This window comes from Ischnura elegans, chromosome 10 (genome assembly GCF_921293095.1).
Source record: "Ischnura elegans chromosome 10, ioIscEleg1.1, whole genome shotgun sequence".
Lineage (NCBI taxonomy): Eukaryota > Metazoa > Arthropoda > Insecta > Odonata > Coenagrionidae > Ischnura > Ischnura elegans.
In genome coordinates, this window is record NC_060255.1 from 38,382,750 (window position 1) to 38,405,996 (window position 23,247).

The window sequence follows — 23,247 nt, forward strand, 5'->3', positions numbered from 1 at the left end:
TTCACATAGTTAAATCTGTGTAAGCATTTTGAACATGTGCTACAATCAAGTTTTGATGCTCTACAAATCTATAAACTCTATCAAGTTATGATGCATGCAAAATAATAACAAAAACGATAGGAATTTTTTGTCACAGTCACTTGGAGACAGTATTTTTCGTAAATAATCCCAAATATGAGGATGGAATACTCTTAATTTTATAGACGAATAACTTTAAAATGGTAAGGTTAATATACAATATTTAATTTTCACCGCTAAGTGACGGAGCTACACTTTATGATATAGCTTCATTTTCACGACCAGATGTTATGAAAAATTGGGTAATATTACGACAGCTGGTTTGGTTTAAGTGATTGACTAGAGAAATATTGTTCAAGACCTCTTAATACTATAATGCTGTGGAAATGGGCGCGCGGCCACTTTCAGCCCGCCGGAAAAGTTCAGATAAAAACTGGAATAATATTTTAAAATGCACGCTTCGTATTGTAATTCGGTGTTTCAATGAATAAAAATGTCATTGGTGAACGAGGTTTTTTCACAAACGGGAAGCATGAGTAACAGTGCCAGAAATAATTTTGCGGAAGCCATGGATATCCAATTTTAAATAGTTCATTCAGACATTTTCCTAACTACTTAATTTCTCGCACCTGATAAGGTTTTGGTCCCTTATCATAATAGCAGGGACCCGTAGCTCAGTTGATCGAGGAAGACGATATGCCCTAAGCGTTAAATGACCAAATAGCTATCCGAAGAATGCAACTTTATTTCATGTATTTTCTAAGGAAAATTTCGAGTCTTGGTCGATGCTTGGCTAATATCTTAAAATTTGTCAACATTTTTGGAAATTTATTGCTCCCATACTCAGGGATTGGAATTAAATGAAAGGTTGATAAGAATAAGAAACAATCTTATTGGCCTTTTCTTGAGACATGATGTCCTGATGAAGACAATCGTCGAGGGATAAGTAGACGTCAAGAACGGAAAAGCAAGATCTTGAGTGAAGCATATGGAACAGGAAAAGATGGATATGAAAGAGAGGAAATACGTAGGTGTGAAAAGATTAGCTGATAGGAGAATTGATTGGAGAGCTGCGTCAAACCATTGTTAGGATTGCTGACCAGTGATGATGACGATGATGCATGAATTGACCAAATTTTGCGTACAGAGATAAGCTTCCTTACCTGTATCGCCTCGAAATGTGAGGACTATTGTTTGGCGAATGAGTGTAGTTCTTGATCTTAGGCCCAAATGATTTTATGGCTAAAATATGCCTGAGTTTTATCGCGACAATTTCGAAATTTATACACACCTTCATTTACCATCGAATATCTGTAAAATCCGGCTCAAGTAATCATATGCTCGAGTGAAATGAGATTTAGTTAATCTACATCTACATATTATCCTGCAAGCCATCCATAGAGGTGCTTGGCAGGGGGTGAACCATAACCGACATGTAACCATCACGAACGTGCAACCATCACCAACATCCACCATGCACAACACCATTCATGGTGATTAAAGGCAGTGATTCTTCCGAGTTTCCTTCCACGTTTATCCAATTTTCTGGACAATATTTCGCCAACTTTCCAGTTGGCTTCCTCAGGTCCTCTGAAGTTAAAAAATAGTGTCGCTGTTTAAGTTTAACAATAGTTTTAGTGCGTGCGAAACTATTGCTAAACTTAAATTGCGAAACTCAAAGCAACGGAGGCGGTAGTAACCGAAAATGAAGAATTTAATCGTAGGCCGTGAAAATCTACGTTCTCACATCGTTTCACAAACTATTATGCATGCCACTGGAGTAACTCCAAGCACCGCTGTGCATCACTCCGTTGAACTAATTGAAACATATAAATAAACTGTTAGCTACGAATGATATTGGTATATACGGTTACTTTTCAAGAAACAACGATGATTTTTCACAAAAATGTTAATGCGAAAAAATACTTATAGAGTATAAAAAAACAATGGCGATATAAACCATCTTCAGTTTTCCTGGCGGATATTTTTGTGTATATCACTTCTTTTATTATTTTTTTACCATATTCAAGGATAGAATGACATCGGCAATATTTTCATACTGTTATCTATTTCTTTAAGGTAATTATCGTATTTACCTTCTAGCAAAATAAAATTTCACCGTTAAGTTTTCCCCTTAAAGTTGTGCAGAGAATCATATAAATATGATAGTTCAAATTTGCTCTTTCAGTTTTGCAGATGAATATTATTAACAATATTTGACACTGAACTCCACGGATATCTCAAGAAATGATGCACAGTAGCTCTTATTTCCCTATTGCGAGTTCTCACTTCTCTTTCAATCGTTAAAATTATTTTTTTTTCTTCTTATCTTGACCTCGTTTAATACATGTTAAAATAAATAAACAGAAACGTTGGCTATAACTTTTTTGCATAATATACGTTGAACTAAACTCCAGGAAATATTTTAACATATGTTAAAATAAATATGGTGGAAGTTAGTTGGCCTATTATTTCTTGTGTTGGATACCCACGGTTATCATATTTCCATTATTAATACTATAATTACCATTCCTCCATTTACATCCTTTTCGACTTTTAACATTTTTACCGTATAATCGAATTGCCCCTCTAAAATGGAATGGAAACAGTTTTCTTTCTCGTATCGGTTTAGCCATTTCGGGCCGAAAGTTGCAACGAATTATTTGAGTACGTACTTAATGCGTTGTGTAATCGTTTCTCACATCTGGTTAATATGTCAGACTAATTAGTCTCGCAATACTTAGGAGCGCGTCAATTACGAAACTGAGCCAAGTTTTTACCCAATATGGACAATTTTTGAAATCGCTCACGGTGCCAGAGGTGCCGGTTATGACGAGGTCTCTTCTTATATTAATTACCATTAATGGATGCAAGGAAGAATTTTAAAAACAAGGAAATGAAAGGGAGCTCCGATGAAAGTCAAAGAAGTGGGAAAATTAGCGATCTTGAACGCCAAATTAACACGCCAAGGATGTTTTCGGAAGATTCAGTGAGTGGAGAGGTTTTTTTCTGACGACCGTTGCAACCGATCGGGATCGAAGATTGATGAAGCCTATGAGGAAGTTTACCCACGTGTCGTCCGCTTTTAAATTTGAAGATGCAATCCATTAACTCACTTTTCTTCTGAAGGATGAGGTCAAATCGAGAAATGAAGTAAATACATGTCATTTTCATGAGATTTTCAAAATATGCTCTTCTAAGTTCAGTTAAAGTTTAAATGCAGTTCAGTTAAAGGAAATGCGATACGAACACGCGTTGAAACGCTCTGTGAATTTTTGTGGTAAAAAAGTATGCAAATACTTTTTTACCACAAAAATTTTCATTAAATTCTGGTATTACTCTAGGGGTCTACACCCGGTTATTGCAGTTGCATTTGCCGACGTTTCAGAAAACGACGCACAGTGGTCCGGATCGTGAAAAAGTTGGACAAAAATCAGATTTTCGTTGGATGTCTTTAAAAATTGCTCCTTACATGTTTTTTGCCGAGCTATTTTCATTTCTGCAGTTATTTTTACGAAAAAACTATTATTCCATGCGGTATCGTGGAACTTTATCTTATTAACTGGCTAATTGTAATGCTGACTGCATAGATAAACGGTTATCATGATAAAATATGAAAATAAATGATAATTAGTTGTATAGAATGAGTTAATGATCTTTCAAATTAGTCAATAAACAAAAAAACTGCTAAAAGTAGGGTTTTTGGGTACATTGACTTACGTTAAAGAGGAGCGATTTCCAGATTTCGTGAGATTCTTCTGTATGGACTAAAAAGTAATTACTAAATAAGTGTCAAAATAGTATTTAAGTGACTCTTTTATTCTCATAAAAGCATGGTTAATTCCTCATAGATTTACAATTATGTATTATAATTGTTCAGCATCAGATTCTTCTGAATCCCACCCATCCTCCTCCTCTCATTCACTCGAAGAATTTTGAGACTCTTGCAAGACCAAGAGAGCACGAACCTCCTGCGGAAGATCTTTAAGGCCCCGGCATTTGTTTAGTTCAGTTCCTAATGCGCTAATAAAAGGATCTTATATTAGGATCAGTCTCCGGAAAATATCCTCATTAGTGTGAAGTCGAGATATCTTTCTCGCGTGATGCTCGCGATATATTCTAATGTCTTTATTGCGAGATTCCTGGGCCTCCTCCGACAGTTCTCCAATAGGAAGAAGAGCCGACTCGATCACATCTGCACCATGTATTAACACTTTGTGCACAGTGGGTGGCATGTAAAACCATCCATAATGTCTCACAAAATTTTCCGCTGTATCCATACAGAACTTTTTAAATTTTACTGAATCAATCAAAAATCCGCAAGACGAAGACCTTAAAATTGTTGAGAATTGAGAGATTAACTCTTCCTCTACTCCTGAAAATTAATTAACTATGTTATTTCATGTGAAAAGTGCTGCATAAAGCAATAAAAAAAGATGTTATATTGCAAAAATGAAAAGAAAGCATTCAAAAATATTGACCCTCGCCAGTAGTTTCAGCCGATAGGCGAGAATTTTTGAAAAAGCGCCTAGCTGAGTTTCCATCACTGGATGTACCATATTTTGGCTTCGGCACATCAACTAAAAGGCCCATTCTCTTTTAAAATTCGTAGGTACCTATTAAAAAATAAGACTACTAGAACAATATCCCAGGGGACCCCATATCACCATTAGAATACCAGGAAAATACGAACCTGAGGTGCTTTGAAGGTTGCGAAATACATCAGGGAAATCAACAATTTTGTCCATCCAAGTGCAATTTCTCTTCAAAAAAGAAGAGTTTTGATCGCGAACTAGCTCACCTACCTCTCTCGTTGGAATAAAAAAAAATTCATGTTTAAAAAGTTATTAAGCTCTAGTTTTGCCTCCTCGTCTCCGTGTAATCTGAAACAACTCTCTAGATAAGTATGCATTCAAATTCCTTTTTCGAGCATCCATGGTTTTTTCTTTTTTTCTCCAGCATTTTTTCGTGCAGTTTACGCCGCGTAAATGCCCATGAAATTGTTGACCGCCAACAATAAAAAACACAGGTTTGCAAAAAGCTACACAACAGTCTTCTTTCTAAAAAGTTTTAATATCAAATAGAAGGGAAAGTATGAAAAATTAGAGCGGTGCCTCGTCTCAGACCAATTTAAAAAAACGGAAACAAGAAACGGAAATAAATGAAACATAGTATACCTGCTCCACAATCCTTATTTTTGTGGTTGTCAGGAATAAATCACTTAATCACAATTTTTTAGTTATCACAACACTATAACTTCTTTGCGAGATCACTGTAAATCACAAAAACTTAGCCAAAATAGGACTTCGCAATTAGTGATGGGTATGTGTTCACATCGACAGAGAAGTTGAAACTGAAGGGTACCAAAATGTTTCGACCGAAATTTGGATGGGGTTAAAAAGAGGAGTAATCTTTACCAACGGAAATGTGGGTATTCCCCTGGATAACTTGTTGGGGTAGGGTTGGTCCCCGTAAATAAAATGTGAAATGTTTGGATTTTGAGCGAAAATGCATACTAGCGGCGGACCTGCAATAAAATCCGTCCAAAAGGAAGCGGGTGGAGGGTAAAGACCTCATCTATTTACACGTATTTACATCTATTTAGCTTCACTTGCAAGCCAGACCGCCCCTAGAAAAGCAATAAGCTCAAGTTGGGTGATGCGCCAAGTGGCAAAATCACAAAAGATGGCAAAATGTCCCGACTAAAGACCCCTTCCCACTTCCCTGAGGTCCGACACGTGTTCGGGTAACGGGTCTCTTGCCCGTTCGGATTGAAAGAAAGGGAAGGCGGTTGTGGGTTTTCCCGGTAGCAGTGCATGTAGCCTGTCGTATTTACTTCAATCTATTACCAAATCGCGATTGAAGTCGTTCTGAGAAGCGATCGACGAAAATATTTTATCTCCTCTCCCAGCGTCCCAACTGCGCTTAACCTAATTCAAATTGTTCCGAAATTATTCTATTGGTCCACACACAGATTAAGTTTGGATTATTACAAAGTGTAAAATAGGTTTTAAAATGCTAAAATTCTTATTTTTGTGATTCTGGCCCATGAAACATTGGGAGACACATTTTACCATGTGCCTACACTGCGCTGATGCTAGCGTGTCGACGCTCACGTCGACACGCTACGCACGACGCGCACCGCGGCTAGGAACATAAATCGTTGTTATTCGCTGACTCGCACAGATTTGCAGCTGATTTTTTTACTAATATCTTTATAATACTGTACTTTATTGTCACCAATAGCCGAATTTGCGCAAGTCGACGTCACTTTTTTTATAACTCAACATTTATGCGAATTTTTCCGAAAAAAATTACTCCCCTTCGAATAATTCTACAGCAATCATCAACATCCCTAAAAGGTTGAAATATATATTTTATGACAGTGAAATGTCTATATTACTATAGTGCAAAGTTAGTTTACGAATATAATTGGCGGCGTAAAGCCAAAAATAAATCTAAAATGCGTAATTTTCAAAAAAACGGAAAAATCAAGATACCATTATAAATAGTGCTACTTTGACGCAATATATCTAAGCAAGCAATTTTTTTACAAAAAATTAAGCATGAAAGGTGATACCCCAGGCATATTGCTACATAACGTCTATAGTCTAAGTGAGTTTCAAGAAAGTCGAAAAAATGATTTTTGTCCACCTTTTTCCGGATCCGGACCACTGTGCGACGTGCCTTCCATTCTCGTGTGCTAAGCCTGAATCACGCGATCATTTTTTTCGTAATTTTCGAGTGATCACTCCAGCGATCACTCGCAAATTATCGTCGCCGGCAATTGTTTTTTGCGATCACTCGAATTAATAGGATTCTCACACCTTTTTTCAACACTCGTCTGGTCGCTTTTTCCATCGCTAAAACCGTCACTGAAACACTATATGAGCCAATCAGAACGCATGTCCGTTTGGAGCGATCGCAGCGCAACATTTGACAATCGTGGGAACGGCATTAAATTTTGCAATCACGAAGGATAGGTACTAGAGTTAATGTCCTTTTATTAGTATTAAATTTCGCCAACTTTTTCGAAATACGATTTTCAAACTGAAGTTGTGATTTCAATTCCCTTGGCCATGGGATACTTGGATATGGACACTTACGTGTCTAAATATTATTGAAAAAGGTATTAATGAAAAAATATAATTAATTCGAACTTATCGTAGAAAATATAATATAATAGAATCGTACCATCAGATCATGACCACGCAGCTCGAAAGGAGACATTCCGATGGCCTAGCGTGTGCTTTGACGTAAGTTTCCTCAATATAATCCTTCCACTAGGGTTTTCGATTCCCAATTTCTCTAGTCCGGTCGAATCCCCGTCCTTCCTTGTCTGTCTTTGTGACGTGAAATCAAAGGATACAGCTTCTGTTGTGTGTCAAATATTCAAGTTTTTACCGACCAGCCCCATCAGGCTCTCGTGGGTGTCTACATTTTCCTGATAACGATAGTGTATCTAGTGATACGTAAAGAAGGAAATAACAAAAGAAGGACGATAATGTCAATGGAGCGAACAAATTTACATTATATACTCTGAGGATTCAACCCCGAATATCATTACCTCAACAAAGCCTCTAGCAGAACATAGGTTAGATATTATCACCACCAAAGTTTTCGGTAGAAATGAAAAAAAGAGCTCGTGGTTGATTGTCAGACACTTGTGGCCTCGCTGAGCCATCCATCGGTTTCGGCTGTACGCCTTGAGTCACGGTCCATTTAGCTATTAGTAGTTCACGGATGAGGAAGTCAAATAGGTAGGAGTGTGGAAGTGATAGGGGCTGGTGAGACACCCTCAGTATGTAGGCGCTCACGCGAGGAGGAGGGTTTGCTTATTCACCTATAGTTGGAAGTTCTGTTGAGGGTTCTACCGGGATCATCTAGTGTGGTTTGGGGGATTAGCGCTTTCGTATTGCTCTTGAATTTTATCGCCGATCGCTGGAATTTTTGAGTTATGGAGTTCTTCAAACGAAATGCGAAACTTCAAAGCATTGGTAAGTTATTTTTGTCTCAATTAGGATTATTTCATCCTGTCTCATCTTCTTGAAGCAAATTACAGAAACGCTGCGGATAGGCTTTTGTATCATTACGTCAGTTTAATGAGCATGATGTGGGAGTGGTTGTTATGGTGGAATGCGTATTTCCTCGGCGATTCTAAAGCGTAATGCCTTACTAAGTACTGTCACTATGTAACTGTTAGGTACATACTGACTCCTATATAGTATTTTCTTGCTAATTTCCATCCGTTGAATTTGTATGCTTTGGAGTACTTCAAACGAAATGTGAAATAATTCCTCCTGCAATGGAACTTTAGAGCAGTGGTGAGTTTTCTTTGCACCACGTCTAGAATTATCTGTGTATTTAAAAAATGTTATTTCATATGGAATTTTTGGTCCGAACGTTTTGCATGATGATTATCGAACACACTAATCTACCGTGAAGCGTAAATGTTTGTTAGGACATCACTTTTTTGCTGGTGGTGTATTTTTAAGACCCATGTAGAGTACATGCAACATTTGCGACTGATTCTTGGAAATGAGTTTGTTTTGGAGTACGTCATATGAAAGCATAATAGTATTCATGCTTTCCCAGAGGAATTGCTGAATGAATTTTCTCGAGTTTTCGGACAGGTGAGGTAGTCAACAATAATGAACTCGCGAGATCCATGCTGGGTGGTTAGCACGTATTTACTAACCAGTTGAATATATACCACTGATACAGCCATCCAAGCATTGAAAATACTACAAAAAAATGCAACTCATCCAGTTAGATAAGTGGTGTCAAGCTTTCATATTTTGTCTAATTACATTGTTTTTCCCTCCTACTTAAAGTTATATGCAGATAATGCAAGTGATGTTTTCTGTATTTAGCAAATTAAATGTCTTATAATAATTTCGAATTCTTATGGAGCGGAAGTACAGAGCGAAATATATACTTGCGTATATACTTATATATGTGCGTATATGTCTAGTGCCATTTATGGCGAGTTAATTTTGAGAGTAACATTTCAAATTCCGCAATGATCATTTTATTTAAATGTATATTGTCTAATTCGAGGAATTTGTGAACAATTTGGTCGTGATGAAAATATAATTATTATAATTTTGTTATTATCACAGTTGCGCTAATCAATTGTCATGAGTATATTACTATTCAGCGCATTTTTGGCATTACCTACTTGCTATTATGCGATGCATATGATTTGTCTCATCATTGGGTTAGACTGAAGTTGACAGACCGTACTTTTTTCATGGGAAATGATGAATATTTTTTTTATTTTGTATTTTATAGGGGCAAGCTTCACTTCAATATCGTGGGATGCTCTGAGGTACTCAGCTCCACCCCCTGTTAAAGTCTTTGTCTTTCAAGTTCTACCTTGGGCTTTCTAGAGGTCCTCATCCCGTGGAATTCTGTAATTAACGTAAGATAAGGTAAATCATCCTATTTTCTTAAAGTATAATAATTAGATTATAATAATTATTATTACTATTAAATTTTGCTGAAATTAGGCTATGCCTGGTGGCAGCATTAGATTTTTCCCAATTACATTGTTATACCTATCCAATAACAAAATACGAAACAGAAAAGACACCTATAGTAAAAAATAATGCATTAATTCTAGTATAATACAACTAAAAATTGAACATTGACCCAAATAACCCAATTTCAAACGCTCCATGATAAACCACCATGTCATAAACCAAGAAATAATGAACACTTATTCCTAAAAATGTTGGCATTTGCGGGGGAGATGTTAAAAATAACTGCAGGTAGGTCCTTTATGCCTCTATTCAGGAAGGACTATTTCAAAACGTCTGTTTCCTGTTTTTTGAACTTAATTTTGAATTTATGATCTTTCCTTCCAATGTAGCAGGGCGAGTGTAACTTTAGATCTATTTCCTTCCAACCCTGCTTTTTTGTATTGGTCTTGTACAGCCCACATAACCTTTTTACGGTTCTTCTCACTTTTAGAGGTTTCCATTCTAAACACTCTAGCGTAGCTGTTACTCTGCCCCCTCCTATGTATCCCTAGAGTATACCTGGCTGCCTTTCGCTAAACGTTTTAAGCTTTAAAGATTCATTTATACAGTAGGGATCCCACACCGAAGTGGCATATTCTAGTACAGGTCGAGCTATAGTCGTGTAGGCCATTTCTTTGGTTTCTTTGTTACTCTCTTTTATATTTATCATGACCCAATGAAGCGTTATAAATGATTTTTCCACCACCTGATCAATATGCATTCCCAATTCAAGTTTAGATGTGAAATCAACCCCCAAGTTATTTAAAATCGTTGAAGTTGAAAATATTTTCCCCGAGCAAGATGTAAGACCGATTATCCTCGTTTCTCCTTCTCGAGAATGTAATTTGTTTGCATTTTCTTGTGTTAACAGCCATTTTGTCGAAGATTATACATGAAGATATTTTATCTAAGTCATTTTGAAGGGTGCACCGGTCTTCACTGCTTTTAATCCTTCGGTGGATTATGCAATAATTATTAAAATAATAAATGCAATGATAATGGTAATAATTGTTATCACTTTTATGCTATTTTTGTCATTTACACTGTGAAGTTGAAGGTATTGGCCTCCTCATTACAATTATTATCCTTCGAATGTGTCAGTTACCTTACATTTTAAGTGAAATTTACATTGGAAAGAAGTCACAAAAATAAATAGCATAGAGTGGAAAATAAAAATTCAACCCTCTCATTTGGCGGCCATAATTTTTCTCACGTGATACGAATGCCCTCTAATTATTATTTTCCGCCTGACAATTTTAGCGACGGCTACTGGTAAGCTGCCAGAGATCCCTTCGACTTCTATGCAAAAGGGAGCGCGTGAATGTGCAATACATTCCATGAAGAGATAGCAAACCAGTGAAAGTGGTTATGGACTTTATCCTTACAAACAAGCGATGCATAAACAAGCGAGTGGCCGAATAGAAAATAATGGTGAAACTACTCAGTCTGTTAAAAGTAGTTACTGAACGTTAAAGTAGTTAGTGAACAGCATTTATTTAAATATATTTTACGAATCCACTAGAAATTCTGCAATTGATAGTTATTTCATGCATTATATTCACACTCTAATTCATAATATTATATTTTGCTCTAGAAATGAGTTGCGCATGGTAGCAATAGGTACACAAATGATATTTGCGTATAAATTTTAACGCCTTCTTTGCTGGTCGATTTTCAGACGTATTTTTCAATTTAGGAAACGGTTTTTCCATTTTCTTACCGTGGAAATAGGTACTTCTCTCTCAAATATGGCCTTTAATATTATTCACAAGGGTTAAAAATCGTAAAGTTATCCAGGCCTTACCGTTCCTATACCCAAACACCCCGAACTTTATCATGTCCTGGCTCTTGAAGGTTTAATAAAGAAAGAGATGTATTTACTGCTTTGGGTTAAATACTCTTGAAGGAAAGTTCAATGCATCAGAAATGTATCTGACCACATCTACAGTAAAAGTACGTGCGTGATTCATGCATGCATGTTAAATTTTTAGGATCGTCAAAAAATTGCATAATTAAATTTCGCTGAAAAAAGTAAAGGTTAACCACTGTCAGAGCACGGGCGATATCGTTTAGATAACATTATGACGTGCCAATTCTTACTCAAGTATCTGGCTTTTATTCACTCTTTTCTAATAAACCTAGAAAAATTGGAGAGGTCAACAAATGAGGTTTCACTGTCAATATGAGATTCAATTTTTGTTATCATTGGTTGAAGAGAGCAGGGTTCTTGAATACTATGAATGGGGATAGACTTTACTTATTGTGAACTAAAGTGCTCAATTCCTGAATGAAGGAAGGCCTGGGTGAAAAGTAAAATCGAAGATTTACTCATCTAAAAGAGGTAATAGGTAAAATGTTCCATGCCACGCAGCTTTAACCAGTGGAATTCCTTTTATGGTAGGTAATTGACGTTTGAAAAGTAAGGGAAAAACGAAAGGGAGTGGAAGGAGAATATTTTTGGACTGTCTTCTCCTTACCTGTTTTCACACCAATTACAATCGTTTCTCGTGCACTTCCCTGCCGGTTTAAATTCAAAACCTCTCACTCACGTTGTCCAGATAAAAATGATAAAGCACGGTTCACTCCGTTATTCAGAAAACTGGATAAAGATATACAGACAGGAGTTTAAAGTTTGGAGTTTGATTTATATCATGACAGAATGTTGCCTTTGGGACAGGAGGTCAGGAGACTTATGTCGTAGGAAAAAGGTTAATCATGTGTGGCAGCACTTCGTGAATTTTCCCAGGCTCCAATACAAGGGGTCTTACAGATAGGATTTCGAATAGAGCAATAAATTCTCGGTTTCCAGCTGTATCCGTTTCGTGTTAATCTTTAAAATTAAATAATATCTTGAATTAGATTGAAAAGTGAAAAATAATTATTTTGAAAAAGAAATGAATGCGAGAAAGTAAAGTTTTCCATCAGAAATGCAGTGAGAATTTATACTATAAATGAAGTAGTCACAATATAGAGTCCAATTATGTTACATTTCTATTTAGGTTCTCATTAATCTTTTTAAAACAAGAATTCTGTAATTAACTTTGATTGGAAAGTTCAAAATCTTTGAAAATATTAAAAAAGATCCTCTAAGAAATGCAAAAAATAATCACATTAAAAATACACATGTATACCTAAATATAAAATTTGTTTCGAACACCCTTGCCCGATTAGTGTAGTTCAAAATCCTCGTCATAGACATTGGTTGACGTTTTAATTTTTGTAGTGACATAAATTTATGAAGGATGAAAAGTACTCTTGAAAAAATAAACTGGAGAACTTCAGTGAACATTTTCTACGGAAAAGCTGCTGCATACGGCTGTTAATGGTATTCTGTCACAGTAAAATATTCCATTCATGTTAAGCCATTAGTCACCTCCTTGTCTTATCACATGCTTTTTTTTAGGGAAGCTTATTCCTAACATTTTCAGCTTTTTTATGATACCTTGATATCATGTTCCACCACAACCCTTTTCTCAATTGACAAGTGACTATTCTATTTCCTAATTGACCATGAATCGATTGGAAACTTATGAAAAGTTATGATATTTGCAGCTACTCATGAAAAGACAGAGCTCGCTCACTTTCCAGAATAGTGTTGGCCGCAGGCAAACTTTGGTTCGTTATAAATGAAGCACTTCCATTTTTTAAAATATCAAAAATATTTATTGGAATAAATTATCATAATTAATCATTCATCGTATGGCACAGACAGCACGTTTATACATTTAAATAAGCTGTATCATCTTAGATTGTCGGGTGTGTTCATGAAACACTATCGTCGTGGTTCCGCGCTCCATATAGTGGTCCTTTAGTAGGGTCCTTGGGGTCCCTTGGATGGTCCCCTGGGGTATCCACCCTTGGCTTCTTCGTACTTGACCTCCGGGTGGTAGCCGTCCTCGTCGGCGGTGTAAGTGACGATCTGTGTGCGGCCGTCTGGGAGAAGAACGCGGTACTCTCCCTTTGCTACCTCGCCCTCGCGCTCCTCCTGGTGGCCGAAGTCCAAACCAGCCTCTTCATCCAAAACCTTGTACTGGAATTTGTAGCTTGCTGGTTCCTGTTGGGCGCCACGAGTGGCAGACCGGAAAAAAATTATCGATATTAGTTTGATATCGCAGGTGTTGTCGATTGTTGCAGAAGTTGTAAATGAAATTCTTGGTTAATTTATCAGTGCACCAAAGTTGATCACTGTCACAGTGTTGTTGGTGAATGTGTATTTTTAACGTAACAATAGATTTCTCATCCCCAAAGTGCAATAATTCCTCTGAGGAAAATAATTTTTTTTGTGTGAGGAATAATAATAGTCTTTAAAGCGCACATGCAGGTATATCCGCTGGATAGTTTATTTCCTTGAGTAACCCAGTCTAATGGCCTTATGTCTTGATCGAGAGAAATTTAAATGCCATCGGCTTGATGATTTTTGGCCTTGGTTACAAATTTTAATTCAGGTTATCATGAGAGACAATGCCTGACGATGCATTGTGGTATTTCTTAAGTTTTCTAGATTGTGCTACAGCATGGTAGTCATTAGTGCATATATACAGCCCAGTAAATGTATTACTAATTTAGAAGGTATTAATATAATTACATTCCCATTGAAGCTTTTGAGCGGCAGTTTCGCCATGGATGGGAGTTTTTACATCTTCAATAATACTTTCTTCGGACATAATATCAACGTTTTCCCTACTCATCAATTTCAGTGGAACTCTTCACTTTAGAATTTTATTTACAAATGGTCTCATAATATTGCTCTTTGATTGAAGCAGTGCTCGCTTTATTATTCACTCTACCCCATTAAAAGAGCAAGTTTTCAATAAAAATTTCTGTTTGAGTTGTATCAGATTAATATTATTGTGCTGTATTATTTCAAAATAGTGGATACCATTCTTATTAACTGTTAAAAGCTATTTTGCGTTTTCATGCCTATTTTATTATCACTGGTTATGAAAATATGCATTTATTGAAAACTTTATTACTTACTCAATTGAAATACTTATCGAAAATAATTCGTGATCAAGTGTTTGATGAAGTTCAACATTAATTTTTGCATATTGTTAGAAACCTCTGCTCGGAGGGAGACGATGGTATTGGTAAACTTACCGCTAGAGGGTCCTCAGTGGTGCCCTTGGGTGCTCCGTAGTTCTTAGAGGGAGGTCCATACTGGGGCGAGGGCTTTCCTGAGGGGTATCCATTTCCTGTAGAGGATGGAGGAAGGTAGCTCCTGTCCACGGGAGGCTCAGGGCGGGCGAGGGCTGCTGCCGTCAGGGCTGCCAATACGAGGATAACCTGCAACAGATGGGGGTGAGTGAAATTTTGTCATACAATACTCCATTTATCTTGGCAATGTAACCATCCCTTCTATTTCCTCCCTTCTATTTCCCAACTCATGGCGAATGGGTATCGAAGAGCAAAAGACCAAACCTCGTAAAAACGGAATACTGTCGAAAAGAGCGGTGAGGTAAAGATTATAGCCTCGTTCCGTGGCAAGAAAATGCAACAGCTACAAATACGATGAAATCTTTACGCAATTACTTCATTTATAGTGAGTATTTGCTTGGTGTTCCCCCATATATGTATTTATTACTTAGGAATTTTAATATTTTATCCGCGTATTCTTATTATTTTTGCACTTTTTAGTTTTGTCCCTTATTTATAAATTTTACTGGGTCTCTTTAAATGGCAGTGAAGTCGTATGCGGGCAAATTAATAAAGAAATTATTAAATTCAACAGGAAAGAGAAGTTTAGCCCCCATAGAGCAGGGAAAATGGCGTAAAACCACAATGGCTCGGTGGTGTCTATTAAATATTCCGACTACAGTACTTTACTCAAGGTAGGTACACTTTTGGCACAATAGCGTAGCCATTAGGAAGAATATGAAACGAACGCGGCATATTCTTTCTGGGTCGAATGCCTTTCAGGAGGAGGAAAATCTGGAGGCATTCGAGATATGGGTGTGTAGGAGAAGGTGAAGTGGAGAGAGACGAATAGTAACGACGAAGTGCTGGACATGGTGGGCTAGGAGAGGAAAATTCATGTTAAGTTGCTCGGGAGACAGAGGGTATCGATGGAGTTAATATTAAGGGGGAGGGGATGAAAAATGTATGTATTGCAGTAAGCGTTAACGCAAATGCGGAAAGAACCGGTTCACCGAATCGGAAAACAGAATAGATTGCCTGAATTCACTATATTCGCTGCTCGTTGGATACGTTCTTGCCATTTATATTTCTCGAGCAATGCTTAACCCTATTTTGGAAAGTAGTAGTCCGACCCCCGTTTAAATATTTTGCGAAATCTTTTGGTGAGACCAATGCGGCTATATGGAATTATAGCGTGTTTCAATCTCTTTGCAGGAGGGAGACTTCTTAGTTGAATTTTATGAAGCCATCGTGGGAATACCATTCGAAATCCCTCAGAGTAATTATAGATTGCAAATTTTAAATCTATTCCATGTGTTTCAAAAAACGTGATATTGAAAGCGCATCACCGAAAAGTTAAAATTAGAGTTTACGCCACGCCTACGTTTCGAGAGCTTCCACTGCTGTCGAAATGTTGGTATGGAGCCAACTCTGAACAGGCTGGATGCGCGAGAGAGTTTTATCAACATTATTTACCGGGATCACCTAAGTTATTCGTTAGAGACATCGATTATACCTGGTTAAAATTGGAATTGCATCTACACATTTCGTTGGGCCTTGGTTTAACTATTCAGGAATTGAATAAATGCAAGTGTTTCACTGTTATTCTCAGCCTTAATACTAAGCCAGATAAAGATTATGTCAGAATTCAGCTATTACGAAGTCCATGTCCAATTTAATGAATATGATTTTCTTCCCGCTCAGAATTTCGTCAGAGCCATGTGAATTTTTTGTCTATGTATCGCTCATGCAGAGTTTTTCTACTGCGTCAAAAAATTTTCCCTATCAAATGAACCAGCAGCGGCTCGTCCTCGAATTTGCATAAGCCTTAATGAGCCGTGAATTTTTTTTTGACAGCTAGTCTTCAATAGCAATCGCTTTCTAAAACTATCGAATCCCATCCATGCCGCGAGCGAGTTAGTCGCGCTTCACACCCGCGTTCAAAATCCAATTGGCTACCGTTTAACGCAGTGATGCCCTCGTGAAGGGAAAGATGGTTTTTGTATACTAAATTAGAACGTTATACGGATTGGAAGAGTCGACCATGACGCAACCTGTCTGGATCATAGTTAGTAGTCATGTGAATTATGTTAAGGTCGAGTGAAAATGAGAAATTATGCGTAGTTACTTCACGCTATTACATTTATTGATCGGTGGCCTGAAATACCTGTTACTTTTTATATTTTCTGAACGAAATGTACGGTGTGCGTTTTTACGGGTACCTACGTACTGTATTCACGTGGTAAATTTAAATCACAGTTTTGATCGCTGTTTTTTTCTCGTTTCTAGAAGATTTACAACCGAGCGACCCTTCGTAATTCAGACCGACCCCCTCTTATCTCATATTCAGTCAGGACCCCTCTTTTGGCGGCAAATTTTAGTTATCGATTTGGGAGCGAGAAAATAACATTATCCGCGACTTTTGGTATGCATGGTACTTAAGAAATATGCCTATTCAGATCCTATGAAAAGTTAGAAAAGGCTTTGTTTTTCTCTGAAGGAAAAATATTCGCACTCTCAAATATACTCTGCCTTCGGCTAATTATTATAAAATAATTTAGGTATCCCTATTTTTTCCATGAATGAGAAAACGCTTATTACTCCTATATATTCTTCAATGCATCATATGGTAGGACTAAAGGTCATACTGGCCCATGGAATACCTAAAATAAAAAAAATTACCAGCCTCGGTGGCGGTGAGGTAAAGTTCTTGCCTACCAAACAAGAGGTCTCGGGTTCGAGTCCCGCCTGAAAAGATTGCCCACGGAATGAAGGGCATGCATGTTCGTGAACTGTTAAATTTTTGGAAAATTTCCGATGTAAAAGGTGTCAATATTGTGCTGTTTTCGGTGTTACGATGAACAAAACACCTATTAGCTATTAATTATTATCAATAAAATGTTACCAGAAGGCCATTGTGGCTAATTTGAACGTACGATCAAAAAAATTGAAAATATTATGAGAAACCCTTGAAACCTACTTATTTAACCGATTTAAAAAAACTTTTTCGGGAAGGCCTAAAATATTTTCGCTGGTAGGTAGTTCAGTCCTGCATCAATACCTCCACTGCACACACACTCAACAATCGCCCACTGAATCGAATCCGCTCATCTAGTAACCCTTGTAGTATGATCCTATTCAAGAAGAAGAACTACTTTACATTTGTCCTTTGTGATTAGCACTTTATCTTGAACTGATGGTCATTTTTTCTCCATAAGGTTTGTTTTATAATGTCCCTCCTAAATTCATCCCATGATTATTTATTTTACGCTTGTTATGTTTTTGAACGGGGTTTCATATGTTTGAGCTGTAAAGCTATCTGTAAACAAGAATTCAACTTGGTGAACAGATGGTTCGGAGAGTGATGGGTACGGAAGAACGTAACGTGGGAATGAAAAAGCTTGTCAACATTTCGGCGAGAGTGAGGAAAGTGAAGGCCCAGATTCGCGGGCGCCTTTCCAGCGAAGATTCTTTTTTTCCCCGCCGGCGAGTGATCAGTGAGTGTCTTCAACAATCCCATTACAAAACCCGTATCGCACTCCAAAGTATCGAGCGCTGTGAGGATATAGAAGTTATTCGGTAGTTTTATAGAATTTATTTTTATTATATTAAGCAAGTTGGCTATTTGCCAGGTGGTTATAGTTAATATGTAATGGAAATGGAAAAAATGAAAAATTTATCTCCGAAATGAAACTAGATCATTTTATTTATCGTTATAGCCTGATTTTACTTTACAGCAATATAGGTGAAGTTACATCAGAACTATGCCACTGAACCTGATGTGTCCGGTGCACTTGAACGATTTTTATACCTTCTTGTAAAAATTTCTCGTTTATGTGGTTGCCAAGGTTACTTATTATAGATGCCCTAATACCGCGGACGGCTGGTCTATTGTTATGTAGAAATTTCGGTTTAAACGCATGCGAACTTAATAGAAATATACCATATTGGCGTCGAGTTGATTCGATTCCCGAAATATTCCCACAGATATAGCTGGATCAATCAGTGAGAGAGACGTGATTAAGGTGCCGAATCACTCTCTCTATACCGGCCGTATTTCGTCTATCTTTGTGAGGAACCACTTTTTTTAAACGTACGTTATCGTCTTTAAAATTTGTGAGTGCATATAGCAATACTCCAAAATTTACCTGTTCATCAAATGTAAAATATTTACATTAGAATAAATACCGAGGTAAAATGTTGCCATTTTGAGACTTGTAAAAATGTTGAGAAGGGTCTAATCGAAGTGTTCTGGAAATTTCAAGAGGAAAGCAAAGTTTTATACAAGTGCTTCGTCCCGGAAAAACTCTTGTGGAGCGATAGTGATGCGTCCTCTTAAGATAAGGTGGACCCTACGTGTTCAGGACATTTCAAAAGAAAAACGCGTTTTATGCAAGTGCTTAGTAAAGCATTGGAGGAGCAATAGAGATACGTCCTCATAAGAAAAAGGTCTAGCCCATGTGATCTTGAAATTTGAGAGGAAAACGTAAGTTTTATGCTAGCGTCTCGTCACGGAGAAACGCTAGTGGATAAGGGAGTGTTGAGTCCTCTTTAGGCACAGAGTTTGGTACCTACCTTCATGATGAATGCTGGATGTTAAGTCCTTTGGCTTCTTTCTCCTTGATCGAACTGTGTTCGTTGGATGGATGTGGAATGATTTTGATCTGCGGAGACGGTGCTTATATACTCCTTTTCGAGATGCACCACCCACCCTCTCGTATCGAGGGCGGCGGTACATCCATTGAGGAGAGAAGGGTAAGGCTATAAGCCCCTTCCCATGGTGCGGGGGTGTCGCTCGAGCCCCCCACTCCATCGCCGGACCCCTTAACAGGTCCCCCACCATCTCTCTCTTTCTCTCCTTGAGGAAGGAGCAAGGTATGTGCCTCCAATATTCGCCGCTCCCCACATTCGGCAAGAGGTCGCGCGGGCATCCATTAATTACCAATCCAGTCTCGCGAAACGTCTCGCTTCTGTCTCCCCAGGGCCAGATGTCAGCATGCCGATTATTGGATGCGATCGCGTGCGTATTTATTGGGCTCCCACGAGTGGTGTGGATTCTCGAAAATTGAAGGAACGTCTGCGAAACGGTTGCTTCAGACTGGACTTGGTCAGTGGCGGATTTAATTTCGGTCGAGATTGGATAAATAATAGAATTCAGGATTTATTCTCGAAATATATTTTAAATTTTTCCGGAGTTAAGATTGGGATGACGTATTATTTTTAAAAAGTCAGCCATGCAGTTAAATTATTGGATGCTATCGCGTGTATATACTTAGGACTTCTACGACTATGGTCTTCGAAAATGTTTCCTAAGGCTGGACTTAGTCGGTGGGGGATTTAACTGTGGTCGAGATTGAATAAATAATAGAATTCAAGATTTATTCTCGAAATATATTTTTAATTTTTCCGGAGTTAAGATTGGGATGACATATTATTTTTAAAAAGTCAGCCATGCAGTTAAATTATTGGATGCTATCGCGTGTATATACTTAGGACTTCTACGACTAGGGTCTTCGAAAATGTTTCCTAAGGCTGGACTTAGTCGGTGGGGGATTTAACTGTGGTCGAGATTGAATAAATAATAGAATTCTATATTTATTCTCGAAATATATTTTTAATTTTTCCGGAGTTAATATTGGGATGACATATTATTTTTAAAAAGTCAGACATGCAGTTAAATTATTGGATGCTATCGCGTGTATATACTTAGGACTTCTACGACTATGGTCTTCGAAAATGTTTCCTAAGGCTGGACTTAGTCGGTGGGGGATTTAACTGTGGTCGAGATTGAATAAATAATAGAATTCGATATTTATTCTCGAAATATATTTTTTAATTTTTCCGGAGATTAGATTGGGATGAAAATATAATTCATAAAAAGTCAGCTAAGTTTTTGAGTTATTTGATGCGATCGCGTGTGTTCAGATAGGACTTTTACGAGTATGGGAAGTTCTGGAAATGGAAGAACCTTCTATTTTATGGTAAAGTTGCTTCAGGCTGAACTTTGACGGTTTGCGTTTGGATTTTTGTCAAGTGGATAAATAATAAATTTAGATTTATTTATATTGGCCCTGGCCGTACCTTTTTAATTATTCCAGAGTTACGATACTCAGAAGATGTAATATAAGATTATTTCCCAAATGTCAACGAAATATTTGGCAGCAATCATTCTCTGGACCTGAAATCGGAAGAAAATTAAAAGATACATGATAATATAAATATCTCTTTACTTTTTTCGGGATTTAGGCTTGAATGAAAATAAAATCTTATTTCAAGATTCATTATGGAACTGTCTTTTTAATTTCTCAGGACTTAAGACGTTCGGATGAAAATTTATTTTTCGAAATGTCCACCAAGTAGTGAGCAACAATCATTTTCTTCATCTAAGCTCAGAAAAAACCTATAGATAGAAACGAATTGAGGTAAACAACAATTTTTCTATCCCCTATTGTGAATGTCAAAATTAAGTTAGTTATAACGCGTTTTTACGCATATTATCATCAGTTCCAATTAATTCGTGCGTATGCATAGGTCATTTAAGAGCGGTTGAATTTTATCCATCGATAAAGCTGCTGACGGTATGGTTGCTTCACTGCGAAATTAGTGGAGGATTGTGATTTTTATTTTGAGTAAATAAAATATCTACATCTTCACGCGAAGTATATTTTTAACTTTCATGGAGTTACAAGTTTTGGTGAAAATAAAATTTCAAAAACGTCACACTAGTAATTTGTATTAGTTGTTTTTATTAAGACCATAACTCCTCTGAAACTAAGAACTCCTGTAAATCTTTTAATATAATATTATTCAATAATGAATAATAATTTATTCACAGTACTTATTCCTAAAAATTCATAAACAAAATCTGTTATATTGTGGGATGTATGTATTCCTAAATAAAACAATTCGATGCTGGGTTACCAACTAGCAAACAAAGCATAGAAAACAACTAAAAACTAAACACATCTAAACTTTTCATTGAAGCATAGCCTTTGAAAACAATAAAACTTCAATAAATCTTCAAGTCCTCATTGAACATTCTGCAAATGGGTGAGGAGTAGCATTGAAGTGTTCACATATAATGTACGCATTTGCGTTTTCGGAGTTTTAAATACATTCTATCTTAATCGTATTTGGGATACTGTACCATTTCTGATTGGAACGAAAAGTAATCACTGTATCGTTTAACAGTTTGCAAGTGAATTGATAGTAAATTATTGAAAACTATTCTAATTCCTTGTTGCCTCACTTATTTTACTTCGCTGTTTTACACCGGAAGTAATTTTTTGCATTTTACTTGTCAATCTAGGCGAAGAGTCTTGAACATGGCCGCGAATGCTCACTTGGATTTAATCGCGTGTGTATTAATTGGGTACTTGCAATTATTTAACATTCGCAAACTGAAGGTACTGGCGCGGTGTGGCTGCTTAGGACTACACTCCGCGAGTTGGAGGTTTTGTTATTAGTTAATAGGAAGTACCAAAAAATGTTCCTTTGAATTATTATGTCGGCAGCAAAAGATTTGAGGTTTCTTGCACGCAACGCGAACCCAACTCACACCCAAATTGTTGAAATGCAGAGCCGTATTATGAAATTTGTGCGAAACATCAAAGAAACATGATGGTTTTTTTAAAATTATAATTTATTTTACCCCTCTCAGAAAATTTTCTTGCTTCTGTATGTTATAGACCGCTCACCCATGTGTCTCAATTATACATAAGGTACAATGGAATATATGAAGTCTTGTTCATGCAACAAAGTCGGTAGCTATAGCAATCGACTTCTACGCTCGAATTTCTCGCATGGACAGTGACTGCGAAGGGAGTGCTATTTTATTAAGAACATGATCTATCTTCATTCGATCTATTAGCGGAGTTGAAGCATTTCAACTTTAAATGCAGTAAGAATCGATGGCTATACATATATCACAAGCGGAAAACATTGCTTTAACTTCGCATCCAAACAAGGCCCTTAAAATATGGACGGACATTCTTTACGGACCTTGGCATCCGAAGAATATAGTTATCGATTCAATACTTTTAAGGGATCAATGATTAGCCAAACATTCAATTTATTTCCTCGCAAATCATTGGAAATGAAATTATTTTGCGTTCGCTCCGCTGTCGTTTCTTTTTTTTCTACCTTCGCCGGAGCAAAGCATGTTGACGCTCTTTGAGTTTATATATATTATATCGAGTGATCCCACTAATACCACATCAATGGCTTTTTTATCTCTTTACTTCTTTGTAAAGACTTAGTACATACTTCAAGTATCGCATGAAATAAGAATATGAAGGTCCAAGTATAGTATTAGGCGAAGTATACGTTCGGAATTTAGAATCATTTGTATTTAATTGAAGGGGAACGGGAAGTTTCGGATAAAGGGTCTTAAGTGAGGAAGAGTACCGACCCCAGCAGGCAAGCAGTTTTTTTCTTTCTCATCCGAAGCCCTATGTACTTGTGTCGCGAGCGGTGTGTTTGTAACGGGGCTAGCGCGAGTTTTCAAGTTTTCTGTTCTTATGCATGGAAAGTGAGTGTAGAGTATTTATGTTGGCGCCATTGGGACTCTTCT

General features: G+C 37.2%; 1 protein-coding gene across 1 annotated transcript; it reads right to left on the bottom strand.

Moving 5' to 3' along the window:
- Positions 1 to 13,212: 13,212 nt before the first annotated feature.
- Positions 13,213 to 19,315, bottom strand: LOC124167267 (pro-resilin-like). The gene is made up of 3 exons (XM_046545162.1): positions 19,251 to 19,315; positions 14,640 to 14,825; positions 13,213 to 13,596 (listed from the first exon to the last, which is right to left on the bottom strand). The coding sequence occupies exons 1-3, from the start codon at positions 19,254 to 19,256 to the stop codon at positions 13,351 to 13,353; spliced, it is 438 nt and encodes a 145-aa protein (XP_046401118.1). The 5' UTR covers positions 19,257 to 19,315; the 3' UTR covers positions 13,213 to 13,350.
- Positions 19,316 to 23,247: the final 3,932 nt, after the last annotated feature.

What these genes read in the sequence shown, in the direction of transcription:
- LOC124167267 (XM_046545162.1), bottom strand. An exon ending in CCACTGAGGACCCTCTAGCG is followed by an intron (nt 13,597 to 14,639) that starts GTAAGTTTACCA and finishes GGCGCCCAACAG; the next exon opens with GAACCAGCAAGCTACAAATT.